Here is a 20,364-nt window from a genome sequence, read left to right as displayed (position 1 = left end):
TTTACCTAACTTTTACCCTTCACATTTTTGAGACGACGTGGCCACTGACCACACGAATTGCACCTTAGTTAAAAAAAAAAAAAAAAAAAAAAAAAAAAAAAGGACTACATGATGAACACATTTGCTGGGTTACCTCTTCCGTTGAACGTATAATCGCAACTGCACACCACTCGTAAAGTGCAAGAGGGGAACAACGCGGAGTATCTCAAAACCAAGAGAATACCCAAACGAATGTATAACTTTCATGGTGTATGCACCTGCTCTTCCACGAGTGTCAAAAGGGCGCATCGCAAGAGTGACCCTGCTTTTAATGGGGCACGAGATTTCCTGAACGCGCGTTTATTAGAAAAAGTGCCAACGTACAGAGAAACCGCACGAGGCACAGCAGAGTTTTTTTTTTTTTTTTTTTCTTTTTTAAAATAATGTGCATGGCCATTTTTTTTCCTTCTTTTACTTTTCAGTAGCTACGCTGAGGCAACAAATGTTTGAGAACCCTGGTGCGTAATTTTATTCACCCCATTTTCGGTCAGCACACATCTTCGCCTTTTCACCATTACGCTAGTATAATATCTGTTCGTACCCCCAGCGAACGCATGCCCGCATCGTGAATGTCAACGCGTATGCCACGTATGCATGCGCGTCTAGGAAGAATCCTACTGTGTGCCGACGTTTGCGCATGACCAAGCAGAATCGACGCAGCGAAACACTTTTTTGTCCCTCTCCCACCCAAACGTGAAGATGCTGCTGCGAACGAATTTGGCCAAGAAGTCTAATGCGAAATGCCCAAGCTTCATTTTTATGAACAGAAATGTTAACGGAATACTAAAGAGGTATGTTGCATCGCAACCGTTGGGGATAAATCTGCCGGAACCACCACCAAGGGAATTTTTGCCAAATGGGGAACCCAAAACGTATCGTCTTAACCAGAGGTATTACAACCATAAATACAATTGGGAAAGATGGACCTTAAGACCGGCTGGCGTTTTTCACACGTATTTACAAGGAGAATTTGCAAAAGACCATAGGCCCCTATTAGCGTGGTTACTACAGTACCCTTTGCCTTTGGCCTTTATTCCCTATTTTTTATTTGCCTTTGGTTTGTCCTTTACATTTCACCATGTGTCCTATTTGGGCATAAAACCAAAGAGATTTACCGTCGAGTGGGTGGAGGCTAATAAGGCAAGAGAACGAGCTGAAAACACCAACCCTGTTACGAGGTATCTCGATCGAAGAAGAAAAGAAAGAGGACCGCACTGGATTCTGGAGGACTTTATGCCTCCTCACCCGTGTTACTTACACATGAGTAAGTATCACCACGATACAGAGCTTTTGCGAAAGAGGGAGGAAGAGGCTGCAGAAAAGGGCGGGGATTAGTCACACGGAGCAGGAAGGTGACAGACGACATTGCTGAATAAGCGGTGCGGCAAATCTGCCATCGCTGTGCTCCAGACTGTGTGTCCTCCATCAGTTGCGCTACGAAATCGCGACTATTTTTATGTAGTGTTGCACATGCTCATCTTTAATTATAATATCGTTAGAGATTTGTTCACTGCGATATTGGAGGACATATCAGTAAAAAATGAGGCAGATAGACACACGCGTAAGTACGTACAAATGTACACCTTCGTATGCACAGCCAGCGAGGTTCAGCTCGATCTCCACTTCGCTTCCGTGAACCTCTTTTTTTTGTACGTCTTTTTAGACCGATTTAAACGCGTACTCACTCGTGGTGGGGATGTTTCCACGCCGAACTGATCTACATTTTTCCCATATTTTAACAACCATCATTTGAATAAACATTCCTACATTATAAATTACCAAAATGGAGAAAAAAAAAAATTAACACAATCCACTTCCCTTTTTTTTTTGAACTGTACAGGTAAAATAGCCAAAATGGGGAAAAAAAAAAAAAAAAAAATTGTCTAGCTGAATTTGCTCCCCTTTTTAGCTGTTTTGCACACTTTCGCAAACATTTTAGCCTGAACGATTCATACGTTTTTTTAAATTATTCACCTTTTGTGCGAAGGGGCAGTTGTTCATTAAGTCTTCAAAGGTGTGGAAATGTTGAACGGATGAACTACTTATATACCCCGTCACCGTGACCGTTGTTTTTCCCCTTAAAATGAACGTTGTTTTTATGTTCCATTTTGTCTTAACTAGCTCATAAATGTGTGTGATGCGCTTGCTTCATTCGAGTGTCCTCGCGCGTACGGAAAAAGAGGCGTAACAACGGGGGAACACGGACTACGCCCATCATGTACCATTTACACATGTGCGTTTCACATTATTTACACGTTCCTGGGTATTTAAAAAGCATCAATTTGTGAAGCTCCAAACGTTTGTACGTGCACGTCCGTGTGTATATATCCAGCTGCACACTGACACTTGCCCGCTCACCCTCCCCCGGGGAAGCTTATAAAGAAGAGCATCTGTTTTTACAATGGAGTTGTTACTCAACGATGGGTACACACAGGTAGGGACGAGAAGAAGTATATAAATAGAAAATGGAAAAAGAAAATAGCAAAATAGCGCAATAATGCGCAAAGACGCAGACAGATTAAACGAATAAGCTGCATAAATTATACATGTGGTGAACAAATCCCCATTCTTTCCTCCCCCTTTTACGCGTCAGGAGGAGAAAAACTGTGTGGAAATTAACCAAACTGATGATTTCATCAACCAAGAAAACGACATACACATAAGCGTTGTAAAGCCAATTACCAAGCGCACCATTCATTCAGAATGTGAGCAGATAAACGCATTTTACAAGCCAGTGGAGTTGGTGGAAGAGGTTAATACGTATGTCAAAAAGGGAGAGGAGTATCTCGTAAAATTGTATGAAAATTTGAAACAGGAGGAAAAAAGAGAAAATGAACAAGCCATGCAAAGATGGACAAATTCGACTCCAACGATGGTGCCGCGCTTAGGTCAGATGTACAACACAAAGTACGCACATGAAAAGGGGGTGGCAGTAGCTACAGAGCATCCTACAACTAACCTATTTAAAGGTGAGAATGAATGTGCTAGGCCCAAGTTCGAAACAGTGTTCGTCCCCAAATTAAAAAAAAACATTGAAATTGTGAACTGTTTGAAGGAGAACGTAAATGTTGATTACACCTACTTGGTTCCCAAGCCAGTTGTCATACCTGTTCAAGTACCCATGTTAAAATTTAGAGATAATTTTAAAATAGTCCCCATCCGTAAGAAAATAATCCCCGTGATCAAGTACACTGATGAAGTTATTTACGTGGACTGTTGTGTTGAGAAGCCATACATCGTTTACGAGAATATCATCGCTCCCGTTCCATGTGACGTCCCCATAGAAGAGAGGAAGTATATCGACCACGCCCCTCCTCTGTGCAAGAGTGAATAATCACAATGGCTACCTCTCTACACAGTAAGGAGAAAGTTAATTCACCCAATTGGGGAGTAAGCTTTGCTTCATAGGTGCGCAGAACCGCGGTGGATAAACACATTACACGCAAGTGTGAAAGGTGTCCCCATTGCGTCTTCCCCCTCGCACAGTTGTGTCCTCAAGCGTTGCATCAACTCACGGGTCAACTGTTTTGTGGGCTCCATTTTGAACCAGATATAGCTTGGAGCAAGTTGGAGGGGTTTTCCTCTCTCGGGGGTGCATTTGGCAGATCTGCTTAGTTGCACAGAGACAACATTGTCCCATTCGTTTCCGTTCCGCTTTGTGGCTCCTTTTTTTTTTTTTTTTTTTTTGTCTTATCCTTCTCAACATTGTGTTCACAACCCTTCAAGGAGGGTAAAAAAAGAAAAAACAAATTAAGACGTTTCAATTTTGTTAGTTGCAGCGTGGTGCTTAGAAGTTCGAATTGTATGGCAAAATGGGGAAGTGGGTCTACAGCCGAGGGGGGGGCGAAACGTCGGTACACAGGTGCATGTGTTGTTGGTTTTATACTCCTTTTGAAGTTCCATCCCCGCTGCTGCAGAACGGCCTTTTTATTTTTTCCCGCACAATGTCAGAAGTCGGACAAAAGCGACAAATTCGCTTTAAAATGGGAAGAAGCAAAATGATGCAAAACAGAACGGGGTCATCTTTAGAGAGATGCACTTCCGTTGGGCAGGCAACAAAAGGTGAACAAAACAAGCAGGTTAATATTAACCTTGTGGGAGTGGGAAATTTAAACAGAACAATCGTGCCAAAAAAAAAAAAAAAAAAAAAAAAAAAAAAAAACATGCCATTCAAAATTGCAAAGCACGAAACGCATAATGTTACCACTGTTCGTCCAAACTGGTATGTTTTTTTTACGGCGCATGCGGTACGCAAAAAACTGCAAAAAAAAACCGTTAAGCGCCTGCGAGGAAACAGAAGCGCGAGTTCCTTTTTTTTTTTTTTTAAGTATCACCACGTGGTTTGATACCTACTTGCGTGAGAAGATTGTTTGTCGAGTATAATGTTGAGGGGACAGTTCACCCGAAATGAGAACATCGAATTTTGTATCCTATGCGTGACCCCATATAGAGCAAGTTGCTCGATTTTCCATCAACGGGGCAGCGCAGCCGCCTGCGGGAGAATAATTTTTCCTTCCCAAAGGAGGGGCACAGTTGTGGGACGGGCATAACTGTGCCGAGCGCAACACTAAAAGGGACTTTGCTAGGGTTCCCACGAAGGAGGCGTACCCTACACAAGTGTACTCACTTGGAAGTGTCGCTACCTGCCCACCTACATAATATCTATTGGGAAAAAAAAAAAAAAAAGGAACCCTTACGCATCCATATCCCCTCCCCCACATGCACAACCCGAACGCTAAGAACGAATAACAAGAGAATCCACGATGAGTAGCGACGCCAAAGAAAGCGACGCTGCAAGCATCAGCGGCAGCGAGGAAGATCCCATGGACCAACTGAAAAAAACACAGTTTGAGCAGAAGCATATGGAACTTAAAGAGAAACTAAAAAGGCTCAAGAGTGTTAATAATAGTGGTGCACATAATGATGCCAACAGTGCCGATTCGGCCAAAGAGGACAAGGAGGAGGAGGAGGGTTCGAGCCCAAAGGAGGTTACCACTGGACAGGCAAAAAGTGATAACAAGAGCAAGTTTCTTCAACTGAAGGAAAAGCTCAGAAGACTCAAGGAGGCGAATAGTGCCCGTGGGGTGGGGCGCGAAAGTGAAAGTTTTAGAAGCGCAAGCAGTGGGCGAAGCGGGAGAAGCAACGACGACGCCGAATCCCCACCCGCGGGGGAGACTGCCAAGAGAGAACCCGCTCCACTGCAGAAGGACCGAGAAACCTTACGAGCTAAACTGAAGGAAAAGTTAGAAAAGTTTAAAAGGGAGTATGGAATTTGTGATGGGGAAAAGGGAAGAGCTGCAGAACAGGACGAGCAGCAGGAGGAACAAAGCATGCCTCGAGACAGAACCTTAAGCAAAGGGTACCCAAACAGAAAGAACAGGAAACGTCCACGAGGAGGAAGTGACTCCACCATTAATCGCTCCACATCGCGTGGAATGAAAAAAAGACCAAGTTCTGACAGCAGGGATTTGTATATCCCCCCCGGCAGAAATAGAATTAGCCGTAATAATCCACACGAGCGCTACAGAAGGGGTGCCAATGACTCCCCCCGGTATAGCTCTCCCGAAAGGGCACATAGGAAGGACTACCGCGAGAGGATGGTCCCTCGGTGGGGCAGTTCCTCGCTTGAGGAGCGAGTCGGCAGGGATATGCGCGACAGCCCCAGGAGGGGTAGAAGTCGAGATCGCCACAGACGAAGCAGGGATGGGGGTAGAAGCCGAGATCGCGTTCGCAGCCGGGACCGCCACAGACGAAGCAGGGACAGAGACTCCTTGAGAAATCATCACATATCCTTGAACGCACGAGAAAGGGGGAGCCGAGTGCGGGATGATGATCACACACACTTCAGGAGGGAAGAAAGACAAAACAAATATTTATATAACCAAATGACAGGAGAAAAAGTAGAAAAGAAATTCTTTCGAGTCCCCTTGGGATATCACACAACGAAAGAGAGCTGGAACAACTACACACAATGGCTGCAAAAAAAAAATGATTACAGATTTGGTCTGCCGTTTGATCAAAACAAAATTTTCAGGCGATCTCAGTCGTTGTCTCCAAGCACCTGGAAGAAGTTCGTACCGAACTCTGAAGAGGACGATGACGAGAGGGTGTCCTCGGGTTGCGAACATGGAGAGAAGGCAGGCAAGAATAAAAGTAAAAAACACAAAAAAAGTGAAAAGGCTCAAAGGGGAAAGCACCATAAGGGGGACTCCTCATATGTTGATGAGCACAGTGATGAGGATGATAACGCGCGTAGGAAGCGGAACGGCACTTCCTCCAATTCCAAGTCGCTCTCGCATGGAGAAAAGGGAAGACACAACAGCAGTCATAAGTCACACAGACGGAAGAGGGACGGGAAGAAATATTCAAGGAGTATGTCGTCCGGGGAGGAGGTAGAAAGGGGAAACAGGAGCATTGAAAAGGAGAAGAGGAGACGGTCATCCGTTGAGAGAAAAAAGAGCAAAGCGGAGAAAAAGTCCTCCAAGAAGAGCAACCGTCATAGGTACAGAAGCGGAAGCAGAGGCAGAAGCAGAAGCAGAAGCAGCAGTTACAGCGACAGCCACAAGCGGGACAAAAAAAAACATAAAGAGAGAAAATACGAAGAGGGGAAAAGAAGAAGCGAAAAAAAAAAAAAAAAGAGCAAACATGAGGAGAAAAAAAAAAAGAGGAAGAGCAAAGATGAAGAAAGCAAGAGGAAGTCCAAAAGGAGAAACAAAACGAAAAAAGACTCTGAATATTCTGATAGCATAGAGGAAAAGAGCGACGCGGCTGGCACGTCTGCCACGTCCCTGTCCTTCCTGTGCGAGGGGTACGACTCCCTGCATGATAAAGATATGAGCAGGGAGGGATCAGGCGATCGTGGAAGGAAGTCCGAAGAGAATGAAGAAGCACTGGTTGAAGAGGAGGAAGGAGCAAAGGTCACCAGGGAGAAGAGCCCCAGTAACTGTGAAGACTCATCCGGAGAAGGAAGCGACGTGGGACCAAAGCCACTGGATGTGAACGTCAAATTAGCTAACCAGCAAATAGACTACGGTGCGGCCATGATGCCCGGAGAGGGCCAAGCCATCGCGCAGTTCGTACAGAAGGGGAAGAGAATTCCCAGAAGAGGAGAAGTCGGGTTGTCTGCTGAGGCGATTGAAAATTTCGAGAGCCTTGGTTATGTCATGAGTGGATCGAGGCACAAAAGAATGAACGCCATCCGTATGCGAAAGGAGAATCAAGTGTACAGCGCAGAGGAGCAGAGGGCCCTCGCCATGTTTAACTACGAAGAGAGGGCGAATCGGGAGAATGCCCTCATAAGTGACTTGAAGGAGGTTTTGCGGAAGCAGAACGAGGCAATCCTAAACGAGAGTAAGAATAACTAATCCTACGGATGGAGATGTCCTACATGTTCCTGCATTCTTCCATCGGTTTAGTTTTACAAAGTTCCTTTTTTTTTTTTTTTTTTTGAATTGCGGTGGGAGAAGAGAGAGGGGCTCCAACGAAGGGCCACTTCCGTTACTCCTCATCGCGTCTTACTTTGGTAAGTACACCCAAATTCGTGTAAAAAAAAGAAATTTTTCTTAAGTGCACACACTGTGTGCCAGTGTCATGTCATTCCATTATGCTTCAACCCATTTGTTCGTGTAAAGAGGCACTTTTTTCCATAGGAAGTGGTGCTCGCTTTTTTTTTTTTTTTTTTTTTTTTTGTGGAGACGTAAAAAAAATTAATTAAATATTCCAAATGAATGATAATCGCTTGTACGTCAAAAGGGGGTGGACGAACGTGCAGAAGCACATGAGGGGACCACTCCATGGTTTATACACTTCGGGGAGGCGAGTGTAGAAAATTGTTCGCCTTGGTCATGTTGACCGCATGTACACAATATGTGTACTCGTGGAGGAACGGACATGTATTGAACGCGTGCCATAAGGAAACACGTATCACACCGAGAGAGTAGAGGACGACTTAAATGGGGGTTTCCGGTTTCTCTTTCTACGATGGCCAGTTGCTCACACTTGAACTTTCACAAAAATGTGTTTCAATTTATAAATTCGTTTTTTCCTCGTACAGTTTTTTTTTTTTTTTTGTATGGCTCATGCTTGTAGTTGCTGTTGCTGTTGTTGTTGCTTTTTTTTTTTTTTTGTTTTTTTATTTTGAAGTTCACAATGGGTAAGAGAACATGTGCAGGAGTTATACGCATGTGGATTGCTGGGTATCCGTGCACTTGCGCGTGCGCATAAAAGACATTAACAACTCCGCACAGGGGAGTTGAAAAAAAAGTACACACGTGTAAACAACAAGGCGATAAAATAACATGCACACAGGTACACATTCAAATGGAAATAAGTAAACAATTTCCTTTTTTTTTTTTTTTTTTTTTTTTTTTTCATATATATTTATATATATATTTATATATATTATACATTTTATATATATACGTGTGTATGTTTATTTTGGTATGGCACATGTGTTATTAAAAAATGTGCTTTCCGCCCTGCGAGGTGTGCCGGAACGGTAACGTGCAGGGGGGAGTTAAGATAAACAGAGGGCTGCATGGGTTTTGGAGGCGCAACGAAATGAACAGGCGCGCGGCGGTACTACCCCGCTGACCCCATTTTCTCCCACGACGTGGCCGGTCTCTCTAGTCCGTGTTATATGCACACAAAACACGTGTTTTTTTTTTTTTTTTTTTTTTTTTGTCACGTGTGCTGGATGAAGTTTGACGCGCAGAGGGATTAATCAACCTCTTCCATCTTGGAGTCAGTAGCATCGATGGTCTCTTCCAAGGGTGGCAACTCAATGTCGTTGTTGTCATCCTCATCAATGGACAGACCTAATTTAATCATTCTGTGAATTCTCTTGGAGAAGGTGGTTGGTTCCTCGAGAGCAAATCCAGAGGTCAACAGAGAAGTGTCAAATAAAAGCCATATTAAATCTTTAACTGTTTTGTCTGACTTGTCAGCATCTGCCTTCTGCTTCAAAGCAGTAATGATTGGATGGCGTGCATTGATTTCCATAATTTTTTTCGATAACATATAGCTAGTCATAGAATTATCTCTTAATGCTTGTGCCTTCATAATTCTTTCCATATTTGCTGACCAGCCAAATTCAGATGTAACTAGGACACATGGGGAATCGGTGATTCTTTGTCCTACTACTACCTTCTCTACCTTCTCATGAAGCACATCCTTTATGACTTTACATAAACCTTCATATTCAGCCTTCATGGTTTCGAAGGTTTTTTTAGCTTCTTCAGAATCATCAATGTCTAGACCTTCCTTGGTACAGCATTTTAATTTCTTTCCTTCAAAGTCCTTTAGCTGTTGAACTGCATACTCATCAATGGGGTCCACCATATAAATCACTTCGAATCCTTTCTTGGTGAGAGCTTCCAAAAATGGAGAGTTCGACACTGCGTTGATGGATTCACCAGTGATGTAGTAAATGTCCTTCTGGTTCTCCTTCATTCTGTCCACGTATTCCTTCAGTCCTATCATTTCGTCGCCGGACTTGGACGTTTGGAATCGGAGCAACTCGGTGATCTGCACAGGGACGGTGAAACAGAAAAAGGGATGACGTGTATATGAAGGGAAATTTTACCAATAGGGGGGGGGGGGGGCATGCAAAAAAAGGAAGTAATAGGCGCAATTTTGTGTAGCACTGCGGAGGAATATTTTGTTACGCTTCCATGACTCAATGTGTTTAATTTTCGTGGCCACGCGGCCGTCTTATTCACCCGCGTCATGTGAGGTTAAGCGGCGGGTTAGGGTAAGTAGGAAAGGAAAGGCAAGACACACTAAACGAAGATCGCCTTGTAAGTCTACCCCCCAATTTCCTACCTACCCTAACCCGCCCCTTATCCTCACACACATGACAGGGGCAAACAATAAACACATGCTAAGGTGATAAGCGCGCGAGAAAAAAAAGACAACCCACTCGATGATTAATCAGCGGAGTACAACACCCCGCGTGATTACGAAGTGGAGTTGCTCCCGAATTATTTTCCCAAACGTCTGGACATGCACGCGTTTTCCCTCTTTTTAGGGTTCACGTGGATGTAATTAAATTTGGAGTGGTCCAAGGGACGAAGGGGTTACACATGCATGAGGGGGGAACGACGCACACAACGATGCGCCCAACGCTTCGCCGAACGCTTCTCCCCTCGGCAGCGCTACACCAGCACAGAGAGATGAAAAATGTACCTTTGCGCGGTTGGCGTTGTCCTCGTGAATTCCCAGCTTCAAGTTTTTGCTGAACTGTTCATAAAACTTCTTGTAGTTGTCCTTGTTCTCGGCCAGCTCAGAAAACATGTCGAGGCATTTCTTAATGAGGTTTTTCTTGATGACCTTGAGAATTTTATTTTGCTGTAGGGACTCTCGTGAGATGTTAAGTGGCAAGTCCTCTGAATCAACAACACCCTTAACAAAGTTAAGCCACTCAGGGATAATTTCCTCACAGTCGTCCATAATAAAAACACGTCTAACATACAATTTAATATTGTTTCTTTTTTTTCTATTTTCGAACATATCAAATGGGGCTCTTTTTGGAATAAATAAAAGTGCCTTAAACTCCAATTGTCCTTCAACAGAAAAATGTTTCACAGCTAAGTGGTCTTCCCAATCGTTGGTGAGTGATTTGTAAAAACTAGCATACTCTTCATTGGTGACTTCTTCTGGTTTCCTCATCCAGAGAGGTTTTTGTTTGTTTAATTCTTCCCATTCATGTTCAACGGTGTGAATCTTTTTCTTTTTCTTTTCCTTTTTCTTTTTTTTCTCGGCATTTTCTAATTCTTCTGTTACATCTTCCACTTTAGGATGATCATCTCCTTTTTCCTTGTCTTCATCATCTTCATTGTGTTCTTTTTTTTCCTTATCCTCCTCATCCTCTCCTTCTTCCAATTGGTCTTTTCCTGATTTTTTCTTTTCTCCATCAGCATCTTCATCATCTACTTCATCCTCAGATGCGGTGATTTCCTTTTCGTTTTGTCTTTCGCAATATAATTTAATGGGGAACGAAATAAATTCAGAATGTTTCTTCACCAAATCTTTAATTCTTTTTTCTTCAAGGTACTCTAACTGATCATCTTTCAAATGAAGAATAATTTTGGTACCTCTTCCCATTTTCTCGTTCGTTTCATCCTTGGTGACAGTGAAGGATCCACCAGCTGCAGATTCCCACACGTACTGCTCATCATCATTGTTCTTTGAAATAACAACCACGTGATCAGCAACAAGGTAAGCAGAGTAGAAACCGACACCAAATTGACCAATCATGGAGATATCCCCACTGGCTTGAATGGCCTCCATAAATGCCTTCGTTCCTGACCTGGCAATTGTACCCAAATTATTAATCAAATCATTTTTCGTCATACCAATACCGGAGTCTTCAATGGTTAGTGTGTTGTTCGTTTTGTCTGGAATAATTCGAATGTAGAATTCCGGCTCAGCGGATAATTTCTGTGTGTCCGTGATGGCTTCATATCTTATTTTGTCGAGAGCATCACTTGCATTACTAATAAGTTCTCGCAAAAAAATTTCCTTGTTGCTGTAAAATGTGTTAATGATTAAACTCATCAACTGCCTGATATCGGCATTGAATGCGAAGGTTTCCTTTGACATTTTGCTCTAGCAGGGGGGGGGGGGGGGGCCTTGGGAAAAAAAAAAAAAAAAAATGGCTTTCAAGCTTCAGAGATAATTTCTGTATGTCTGCATGGGGGTGGGGCAGAAAAAAAAAATGAGTCATGTAAATTATAACATGCATAACGAAGTGGGGTAATAATGCATCCACATATGTTCAAAAACGTTTGCGCTTCATTCCCACGCAGATGTATTTATATATGCTTCCTTTCGCTCAACCATTTTGGTGAACGCAAATTAAAGAGACTTTTTTGTTGCCTCTTTGGGGCACTCCCTTTTTTTCTCAGCATATATATATATATATAAAAAGGGAGCTGTAAAAACAGTTTGAGTGCCCTTTTTGATGGGTGACGAACGGGGTAACCCAATCGCTCTCTTGCAAGGCGACATTCAGATGCAAGCGGTCCCCACGGTTTTTCCTAGCGTCATGCAATTGGGACAACGCGATAGGGCGCTTTTTAAATTCTCTCAAAAATGGCAAAGCCCCCTTTTTTTTATTTTCCTGTTTTTTCATCACATTCCATCACATCTCATTTTTCTTTGGCGTACCTGTTGGGTTTTTTTCCTTGTACGGGAAAGGCTCGCGAACGGTTGGAAAAATTCGTTAACAGGTTATAAGGGGTTGGGGGAGGGTGTTGCTTAATGTAGCACAATCCAGCGCAGGTATGCTTTTATTCTGGGGCAGGGTTTACGCTTCGTTGCGTTTTTCTCACTTTGGCTTAACTTTTTTTTAATTTTTGTTTTTTCCTTAATTTGTTCAACTGGAAAAATTTCGAAAAAGATGTTTTTTTTTTTTTCACGGCGTGGGTGAAGTGCGTTTTTTTTTTTTTTTTCTTAATTCGTTTTGATTTAATTTGGGATTATTTTTATTTTAAATTTATTTTAATTTATTTTATTTTTAATTTTTTAAATTGCCTACGTGACAAAAAATTGTTTTCTCACCACTAATAATATTGCATGATAAAAAAATGCCAACCGAAAAAAAAAAAAAGCGGCAAAAATATGGTTCCAATGGCCCCCTCGGGCGGGGCCTTTTTTTTTTTTTGTTTTTCCTTCTCTAGGGGGGTGGTTAATGTATTTTATTTCCTGGGGGCTGCAAGTTTGCCAAGCTCATAGGGTGCGTATTCCTGCGGCATACTGGTTGCTACTACTACTACTACCACCAAGCGGGTGGCTGCATCGCATACGATTGGATCCGTCGTTAGTAGTCCCCCTATGGCGGGGCGGGGCTGTATCCATTTTGCCACATGCACCTAGCCCTATATGCACGCATCAGGCAGCATTGTACCTGTATGCCCCGACGGGGACCATCTCCCAGGATAGCACCCGCGCACATGAGTACATAATATATGGGGTATATTATTTATATATAATATTTTTATATATATTTTTTATTATATATTATATATATATATATTTATATATATATTTTTCTATGTATTTTTTTGTATGCGCATCGCAGCCTTGTAAAAATAGCCCACCGTATGTTGCGAGCTACTGAGTGTCCAAGAAGTTCCTCCGCAGTGTGCCAACTTTTGGGGGGGACCTTTTCATCCCACAGCTCGCACAGCTTATTATTTTGCGCAGGAGGGCGGATCAAAAAAAGGGGCCTTTCTTCCAGTTCCTGTTCATTTAGCCTGCCACCTTTTTTTTTTTTTTTTGGTAGCAGCTTTTTTAAGGTGCGAATGAGCCAATTTTATTCAGCCTCTCCCACATCAGCTGTTCAACCCGCCCCCCCCTTTACTCCCCTCGCGTGGAAGCAAACCCGCTTTTTTTTTTTTTTTTTCTTTTTTGTATTTCCCCGTTTTGCAGTTCTTCACCCTCAGTGTGCCATACGTATACCTACCACATTGGGGGAGAGGATACCCAGCGGAGTATTTAGCTGTGTAGCCGCGTGGCCGTGTGGACCGCGGCGTAGGGCGCGCTCCCCAACTGCTAGCTTTTACACAGCCCCATTTTTCCATTACACATGTGAGAAAAAAAAACGTGCATGTGTAGGGGGGTCTCATATGGAGCAGTACTGCAAAAAAAAAAACACGTATTTTTCATTCATTAGAAATTACAAGTATAGAAAAAATACAGCAAGTTTTTTCCTCATATAAATTTTAACTTGCGTAGTGATGCATTCATTCGGGGGCAGGACAAAGTTCACGTTGGCATTCACATTTTTTGCTTGTATATGTGGCTGTCTCTTTTTTCCTTTTGGTTTCAAGTGGAAAGTGTCCCCCAGGTTATGTGCATGCACCTTCCCCACGTGTGCTGCTTTCCCAAACGGAAATAAAAATAGGTAGCGGAGAAAAGAGGCCTACTCCCATTATTTTTAATTCATCACAAGGTCTCCCACGTGCAACGCATGTTTAGGGGAAAAAAAATATATTTTAAAAACGTTGCGTGTGCTTTTTTTATGGATGCCATTGTTTACCAGCACATGAGACAAAATTAGTTCTGTGTGTCCCTCATCCTCTAAATTGTCAACACGCAAATGTTAGCAAAAGCTTTGTACTCCTCGATTTTTCCTTTTTCGTGGCCTTCTTGCTGCTTTCATTTTTGCCACCTCGCAGTGTGGCTGTGTAGACGTAGGTACGAAGCACGCCGCGCGTTTTTATTTGTTTGTTTAAAAGGGAAGGAGTGTATGGTGGTGATTTGTCTGTGTTCAATGCATCAAAGGGGCAAAAAGCATGCATCACCACGCATGCACATTAAAGCTATAACTACACAGTGAGAGGTTGGTGTGTGTGAAAGTTAATTAATAAGTTCCCCCAAGGGTGTTCCAACAAAGTACACAAAAAAAAAAAAAAAAAAAAAAAAAAACAATGAGTCCAAAAAAGATCGTCAAAAGCACCACAAAGAAAACACTTCCCAAGTGGCGCAAACGGATAAGAAAACAATGAGGCTATAAATATTTTTAAAAAAGCGCATTTCCTTCCTTGAGGAGTCATCCTCACAGGGATGGGACATCAGATGGAAAAGGATCAACCGTCCTGGTTATTTCTTCCTCTCAGTGCTGAACATGCGGGTTCTATCCAACCATGGGCCTCTTGCGTCCTCTCTGTTTGACTGAAGAAAGACGGAGGAGAAAAAAGTGAAAATATGGAGCAAAAGTGTGCCACACGTAATGCTGCTTAACATATAATGGCCGTGTGAAATATGTCATGTAAAGTGATGCCCCCCAAGTATCGCCTTACCTATTTCTAACTTTTTTTTTATTTCATCAAAGTTGTTTGATTTGGTTTGGTACCCTGCGAGGATATCCTCCTCCTGTGTGATACGTTCGGGAAGAGGAAGGGAGAAGGAAAATGAACAAGTCAGGTGGTTCATCATCACCATGCTGCTGTGATGAGGTTACATATTTAAGTAGGAAGCTTAATGATGGGCCAACTGTTCACTCATATATGCTACACCAAAATCGCTCATCTTTACCAGGAGCGCAAACTCGCTGTGGAAACTTTTGATGGCCTTCAGAAGGACGAACAGGTCGACCGCTTTGTCCTACAGGGAGTAGAGTGCGGAGGAGAAATATAGCTCTGGTTCGTCGTCACCCCGCGCAAATGTACACGCAAGGGTGAATACATGTTACGCTAAGCTGCATGGAGGTACAACGGCTGAAATCGGTGGCCATCCCCCCCTTATGTCTCACCTCGACGGAAGCGGATAAGAACGACAGACCAAAGTCAATAACACAAAGCGGTATCGAGTCAGCATTGTCCAACTGGTAAGGCAACCCAGTGGACGAATCCAAAATGGTGCATCCATCACCAAAGTAGGAGTTCCTCAAAATCAAATTAGAGGTTGTAAAATCACCATGAATTACATTTCCATTGTGTATTTTCGCTAGCACTCTACCTATGCATCTAGGAACATTGGGTTCGTATTCTTTTACATTTTTAAGAATCTGATTAACGGTGCACCCGTTGACAAATTCCAAATACAAACTTTTCTCATTCACATCAACAAAGTACAGAATCGGTACATCTATATTTATGCTGGCTAGCTTTTTTGTGAATTTAATTTCATTAGAAATTCTTAATTTTCGAATCTTTGCATCTATTTTTTTGTGTCGATAATATTTTCGGAAAATCTCCTTCTTCACTGCCTCCTTCCCGATGAAAACGCACTTGTAGATTTTCTGCAATGACACAAATGGAGGACATGAAATAAAAAAAAAGAAGCATCAAATGGGACGCATTTTATGATGGGGGAGGCCGCTCACCATGTAGACACGCAAAAAAAATGGAAGGCCATATCCAGGTGTTTTTTTTTTTTTTCGTATGGTGTGCCGCGTGGCTTAAAATAAGTCAGACATGGCAATAGTGTGCGCATGGGAAAAAGGGGGTGGTGTGTTCCTTTTTTTCCATTTTTTCTCTGCCTTTACCGCATCGGATCCAGCTGATATGAGGGAGAACTCCATTCTAACTTCTTCTTCGTTGAGTACCTTTTTTTCTTACCTTGTCATCGAATGATCAATTCGCGTGGCAATTATAAAATGTTTTTTTTTTTTGATCATCCCTATTCTTCACTTTGTGGGAAAAGTTTTGGTGGACCTCATAACAGAAAGAAGCCTCTCGTGGGCTTGCTTCGAAAGTAGCTTTGGCAAAAAAAAAAAAAGGGGGCCGGTCTCTAAAGGCGCTCTGTGAGAGGCGGCGAAATCAGGCTACTTCCTATTTTTTTTTTTTGTTTTCTATCCACACTACATAAATAGTCATAAATAGGTTCGCGCTGGGGGGGGCACGCACAATCCGTTTTTGTAAAAGGTGAAAATGGTCCTGAAAAAAAAATAAAAAAATAAATGAATACATAAGTTTTCCCTTTTTCTTGCCTTTGGAAGGTTATCCCTTTTTTTCTTTTTTTTTTTTTTTTTTTGTGTGTCACATGCGAAACGTTTGCATGAGGTAGGTGTGTCTCCAGATTGATCAGAAATTTGTTTGACCCTATGCTTGGCTTAATTTTTGCACCACTCCGTTGTGGATGCCTTGGCACTGTTACGAAGTTTTTCACAAGTGGTTCATTTAAAGACGGAGGTTCAGCAATAGATGTTCCATTGGGCACGCTTATTTGTTTTTTTTTTTTTTCTGTTCCTTCTTTTGTGCTAACTGGTCCCAATTAAGTGACAAAAAAATAAATAAAATATATAAAAGATGGCCCATAAAAAAAAGGAACAATCACCCTATCCCCTCTCCGCATTGAGAGCAAATGCATAATGTTGCCCCCTTTTTTTTTTTTTTCCTAATCGTAGTGCACCCGGGATAACGTCTCTACTTCGTTGCACCGAGAAACTTATGGGAACCCCTTCAACCTAGTGAGACAGACACCACCTCTTGTACCCCCCACTCCCCCCCATGAATATCTCCATCAAGGACAGCCTAGAACACGTTTGCAGAGTGTTCAATTTTTTTGGTATAGATTACATAACGCCTGATTTGTTAAGAAGAGGCAAGTGTGAGAAAAATGGGAAGAGGAAAAAGAAGGTGATGATTTACTACAACTTCCTCATTAATGATTTGTCCCTACTGTACTGCTTCGACTTTAAGAGGAAGTTCAAACCGACCTACGGCGCGTACGTAGAGAAGGAGATTTCAAGGGTGGAGCGGGAAATATTGTCCAGGGGGAAGGATGCTAAGGGGTGTAGTACACCTGGCACAACCCCCTCAGGAGCAAACCGTTCACGTGGCACTTGCGATGTGGGAGATACTCCCTGGGGAGAAGAATGCACCTACAGTCGTAGTGATGCAGAAGAAACGGATGATGAGGATGGAGACAACTTGGTGGAGGAACTAGGAATGGATAATGCTCCTTATGTAGACAACGTCAATATAGTGTCCCCCATGGCTGTACTTCTTCTTGAGCATTTTGAGTACCCGAGGTTGTTTCACCTTCTCAAGTGTCATTTCCAAATGTGTAAGGAGCTACTCCTATGCATTGGATTCCTAATTGACTGCACCCAATTATTTGTTCATTTTGATAAGAGGCAGCCATTTTATGAGTCCTTCTTTCGCGACCTCAGAAGATGTGATGGCAACCCAGGTGGGGGTAGTAGAAGTACCTCTACCAAAGAGAGAACAAACCGGATGCACGAAAAAACGCTAGAGAAGACTAACAAAGAAGAGGAAGAAAAAGAGGAAGATTATTTTCACGTAATAAATGAAGCCATGCTGCTGCTTTCAAACCGACCTTACGATTTGGAACTTTTTCAATATAGACACATGTACCAGTTTTTGTGTGAACAAAAAGGTAGAACCCATGGCGGAGGGTTCAGAAGCGGGTATGAACAGGGGGAATGTGCCCACTTAAAAAGAAGAAGCACTGTGTGGGGTGCAGAACGGGGTGCGGTACAGCGGAGTGATCCTTCCAGTGAGAGCAAACGCATAACTGCGAAGGAGTACAGCGGTTGTGTGGGCCCCGAGGGGTGCAGTGCACCAATCAGGGATGCAACTCCCACGGATGAGGAACTCACTTTAGAAGAATACGTAACCTACGACTATGCAACATACCAAGAAAATTTCATCAACAGATATGGGTGCAGTTCAGGAGGGTTGGAAGACCTAACAGGGGAAGAGGGGGCTTCAACAGGAAGTGCTTCCAACCGAAGTGATGACTTGCGTGTGGTAGCCGATGAGGGTGTAAAGATGTATGTCCCTGAGCTGACGCGAAACATTAACAAGCATTGCAGCCAGTTGATACAACTCCAAAGGAAAATAACTCAGAGCATAAATCATATGCAGCAATGGGACAACAATCGACTCCTCTTGTTTCACAAATTCAATGCTCTGGTGAGTGCCTACATGGAGCCACACAGTGTCGTCGTTAACATAGCAGACTTGGACCACCTCACTAACTCTATTCAAGGAAAGAAGTGCCCCGATAGGACCAGAACGATCGGAAGCAAAAACAAAAAAGTGGACCTCATGCATAATACTATGTTCAACGTGCAAATCGATTTTGAAAGAGACAAAGAAAATGTGACTAATAAATTGTGTGGACGTGAAGGGGGAGTCAACAAAGTGAATGCGTTTCAGGGCAAGGGATGTTACTCTGCAGGAGGGGGCACGTCAACCCTAAACCCTGGACACCCCATGCACCACAGCAAGGAGGTAGAGGAAGAACCACTTGACGATGTGAACTACGAAAATGTGTTGAGCGAAAAAGTAAATATTAATGAGTTCTTCTTACTGAATGACCCACTATTGTATAATAGAGTCTGCCATGTGTATAGGAACGGGGTGAACCTTTTCCATGTAGAACAACTACGGGCTGTGTTTTGGTTGTGGCTTCAGTCAATCTTTCCGGACGATGCTGCGGGGGAGGCAGAGGCGGAGGAGAGCGACGATGCGTCTGCCCCTGTTGACTTTTTTGACCTGAATAACCACAAGTTCTTTTACGACAGCATCGTGGCGCCTGCCGAGCGGGAGAACTTCTCCATCCATGTGTTAAGTGTACGCCGAGGAGTGCATAGCTAGCGGCGACTTCATTGCCCCTTCCGCAGTGACAACTCCCAATGTGCGCACACACACATATGTAAAAACACATACGTAGCAACGCCGCGCATTTTTTTTTTTTTTTCCCCGGACAGGACCTGAACAATTTCGAACAGAACTTCAAACTGGTTAAGGAGTACCTCCGGGACAAGGGATGCACAATCGGGTACAACAAGGTGACATCCAAGGTGGGAGGGAAGTCATCGGATCACACAACCAAGATGAGCAGAATGATCAAATATGTGAACGACCTGCATGAGGAATTCGTGGCCTACTGCAACTATAAAAAGAAGGCAAAGGAGGTGAGCGAGGAAATGTTCGTTGATTTCCTTGAGACAAAGAAAAAAAGTATGATCATCACTTCCAGTGTCGAGAAGGAGGACTACACCAACTTGGCCAGCATCGTCAACAGGCACCTCATCGGCATAGATAAAATCCTAAGGTATAACCCCATTTTAAATTTCACCAACGTGGTCGAGGGAATTAAAAGCCAGAGTTTCATTCGGACAGAAGTGGATGTCTCTCGGCTGGACTCCCAAGATTGGCATGACATGTACACCTTCCACAGAAGAAAAAGAGGGGGGCACCATAGTCCCCCCGGAGAGGTCACCACGACTAGAACTGAGAACGTTCCCCCCACCAACCATGTAATAAACTTGCTTACCAATTCAAAGTATGAAATAAATACAAAGCCAAAGACATACGCATCTACCATTTTTAACTACTCTGATCAGTTCATATCGAACAACGACATTTATTCCTTCTCCGACAATGTTAGCAAATCGGGGAAGGAGTTTGCTGCGTTTGTGAAGGGGAAGAGGGACAAGTGCAGGCACAACTTCCATCACGTCTTGCGCAAGGTGGAGCGCTACATGAGTTGCGTCGCGTACAACCTCTAGCCTTACGCGGGGTGGCGCCAAAGCGCGAGTCAGCGAAAAAGCGGGTCAGCGATAAGCGGATGGGTTGCGGCACTATTGGGGGAGAATTTGAGAAAAACTTGTGAACAATTTATACCCACCATTTGGCTACATTTGCTTAGCACATTTTCCAGTGGCTGTTTTTTTCCACCCGCGCGGCAACAGGAGCCCTCCGCGTGTTGTGCCTACCTGCCGCGATGACTCTGTCCTTTACATTAGTTTTTCCTTCGTTTATTTTGTGTTCACGCCAATATCCGCTTTTTGTTTGTCCCATTGTGGCAGTTGCAAAGGGAAAGCGCTGCTACACGGCCAAAAGG

General features: G+C 43.2%; 6 protein-coding genes across 6 annotated transcripts; 4 read left to right on the top strand and 2 right to left on the bottom strand.

Annotated features, from left to right (window-relative positions):
- Positions 1-738: 738 nt before the first annotated feature.
- Positions 739-1,374, top strand: AK88_01009 (uncharacterized protein; the record flags this gene model as incomplete). The annotated part of the gene is made up of 1 exon (XM_012478647.1): positions 739-1,374. The coding sequence occupies one exon, from the start codon at positions 739-741 to the stop codon at positions 1,372-1,374; it is 636 nt and encodes a 211-aa protein (XP_012334070.1).
- Positions 1,375-2,440: 1,066 nt separating this feature from the next.
- AK88_01008 (uncharacterized protein) lies at positions 2,441-3,373 on the top strand (the record flags this gene model as incomplete). The annotated part of the gene is made up of 2 exons (XM_012478646.1): positions 2,441-2,473; positions 2,633-3,373. 2 exons carry the CDS (start codon positions 2,441-2,443, stop codon positions 3,371-3,373), a joined length of 774 nt encoding a protein of 257 aa, XP_012334069.1.
- A 1,429-nt stretch (positions 3,374-4,802) lies between these two features.
- Positions 4,803-7,403, top strand: AK88_01007 (uncharacterized protein; the record flags this gene model as incomplete). Its single annotated transcript, XM_012478645.1, has 1 exon — positions 4,803-7,403. The coding sequence occupies one exon, from the start codon at positions 4,803-4,805 to the stop codon at positions 7,401-7,403; it is 2,601 nt and encodes an 866-aa protein (XP_012334068.1).
- A 1,354-nt stretch (positions 7,404-8,757) lies between these two features.
- Positions 8,758-11,640, bottom strand: AK88_01006 (hsp90-like protein; the record flags this gene model as incomplete). Its single annotated transcript, XM_012478644.1, has 2 exons — positions 8,758-9,564; positions 10,225-11,640. 2 exons carry the CDS (start codon positions 11,638-11,640, stop codon positions 8,758-8,760), a joined length of 2,223 nt encoding a protein of 740 aa, XP_012334067.1.
- A 3,037-nt stretch (positions 11,641-14,677) lies between these two features.
- AK88_01005 (Bud32 protein kinase) lies at positions 14,678-16,066 on the bottom strand (the record flags this gene model as incomplete). The annotated part of the gene is made up of 5 exons (XM_012478643.1): positions 14,678-14,715; positions 14,844-14,916; positions 15,079-15,147; positions 15,296-15,784; positions 16,031-16,066. The coding sequence occupies 5 exons, from the start codon at positions 16,064-16,066 to the stop codon at positions 14,678-14,680; spliced, it is 705 nt and encodes a 234-aa protein (XP_012334066.1).
- A 928-nt stretch (positions 16,067-16,994) lies between these two features.
- Positions 16,995-20,029, top strand: AK88_01004 (uncharacterized protein; the record flags this gene model as incomplete). The annotated part of the gene is made up of 2 exons (XM_012478642.1): positions 16,995-19,088; positions 19,226-20,029. The coding sequence occupies 2 exons, from the start codon at positions 16,995-16,997 to the stop codon at positions 20,027-20,029; spliced, it is 2,898 nt and encodes a 965-aa protein (XP_012334065.1).
- Positions 20,030-20,364: the final 335 nt, after the last annotated feature.

Source organism: Plasmodium fragile (assembly GCF_000956335.1).
Source record: "Plasmodium fragile strain nilgiri unplaced genomic scaffold supercont1.8, whole genome shotgun sequence".
NCBI lineage: Eukaryota > Apicomplexa > Aconoidasida > Haemosporida > Plasmodiidae > Plasmodium > Plasmodium fragile.
This window is presented reverse-complemented; position numbering and strand designations above follow the sequence as displayed.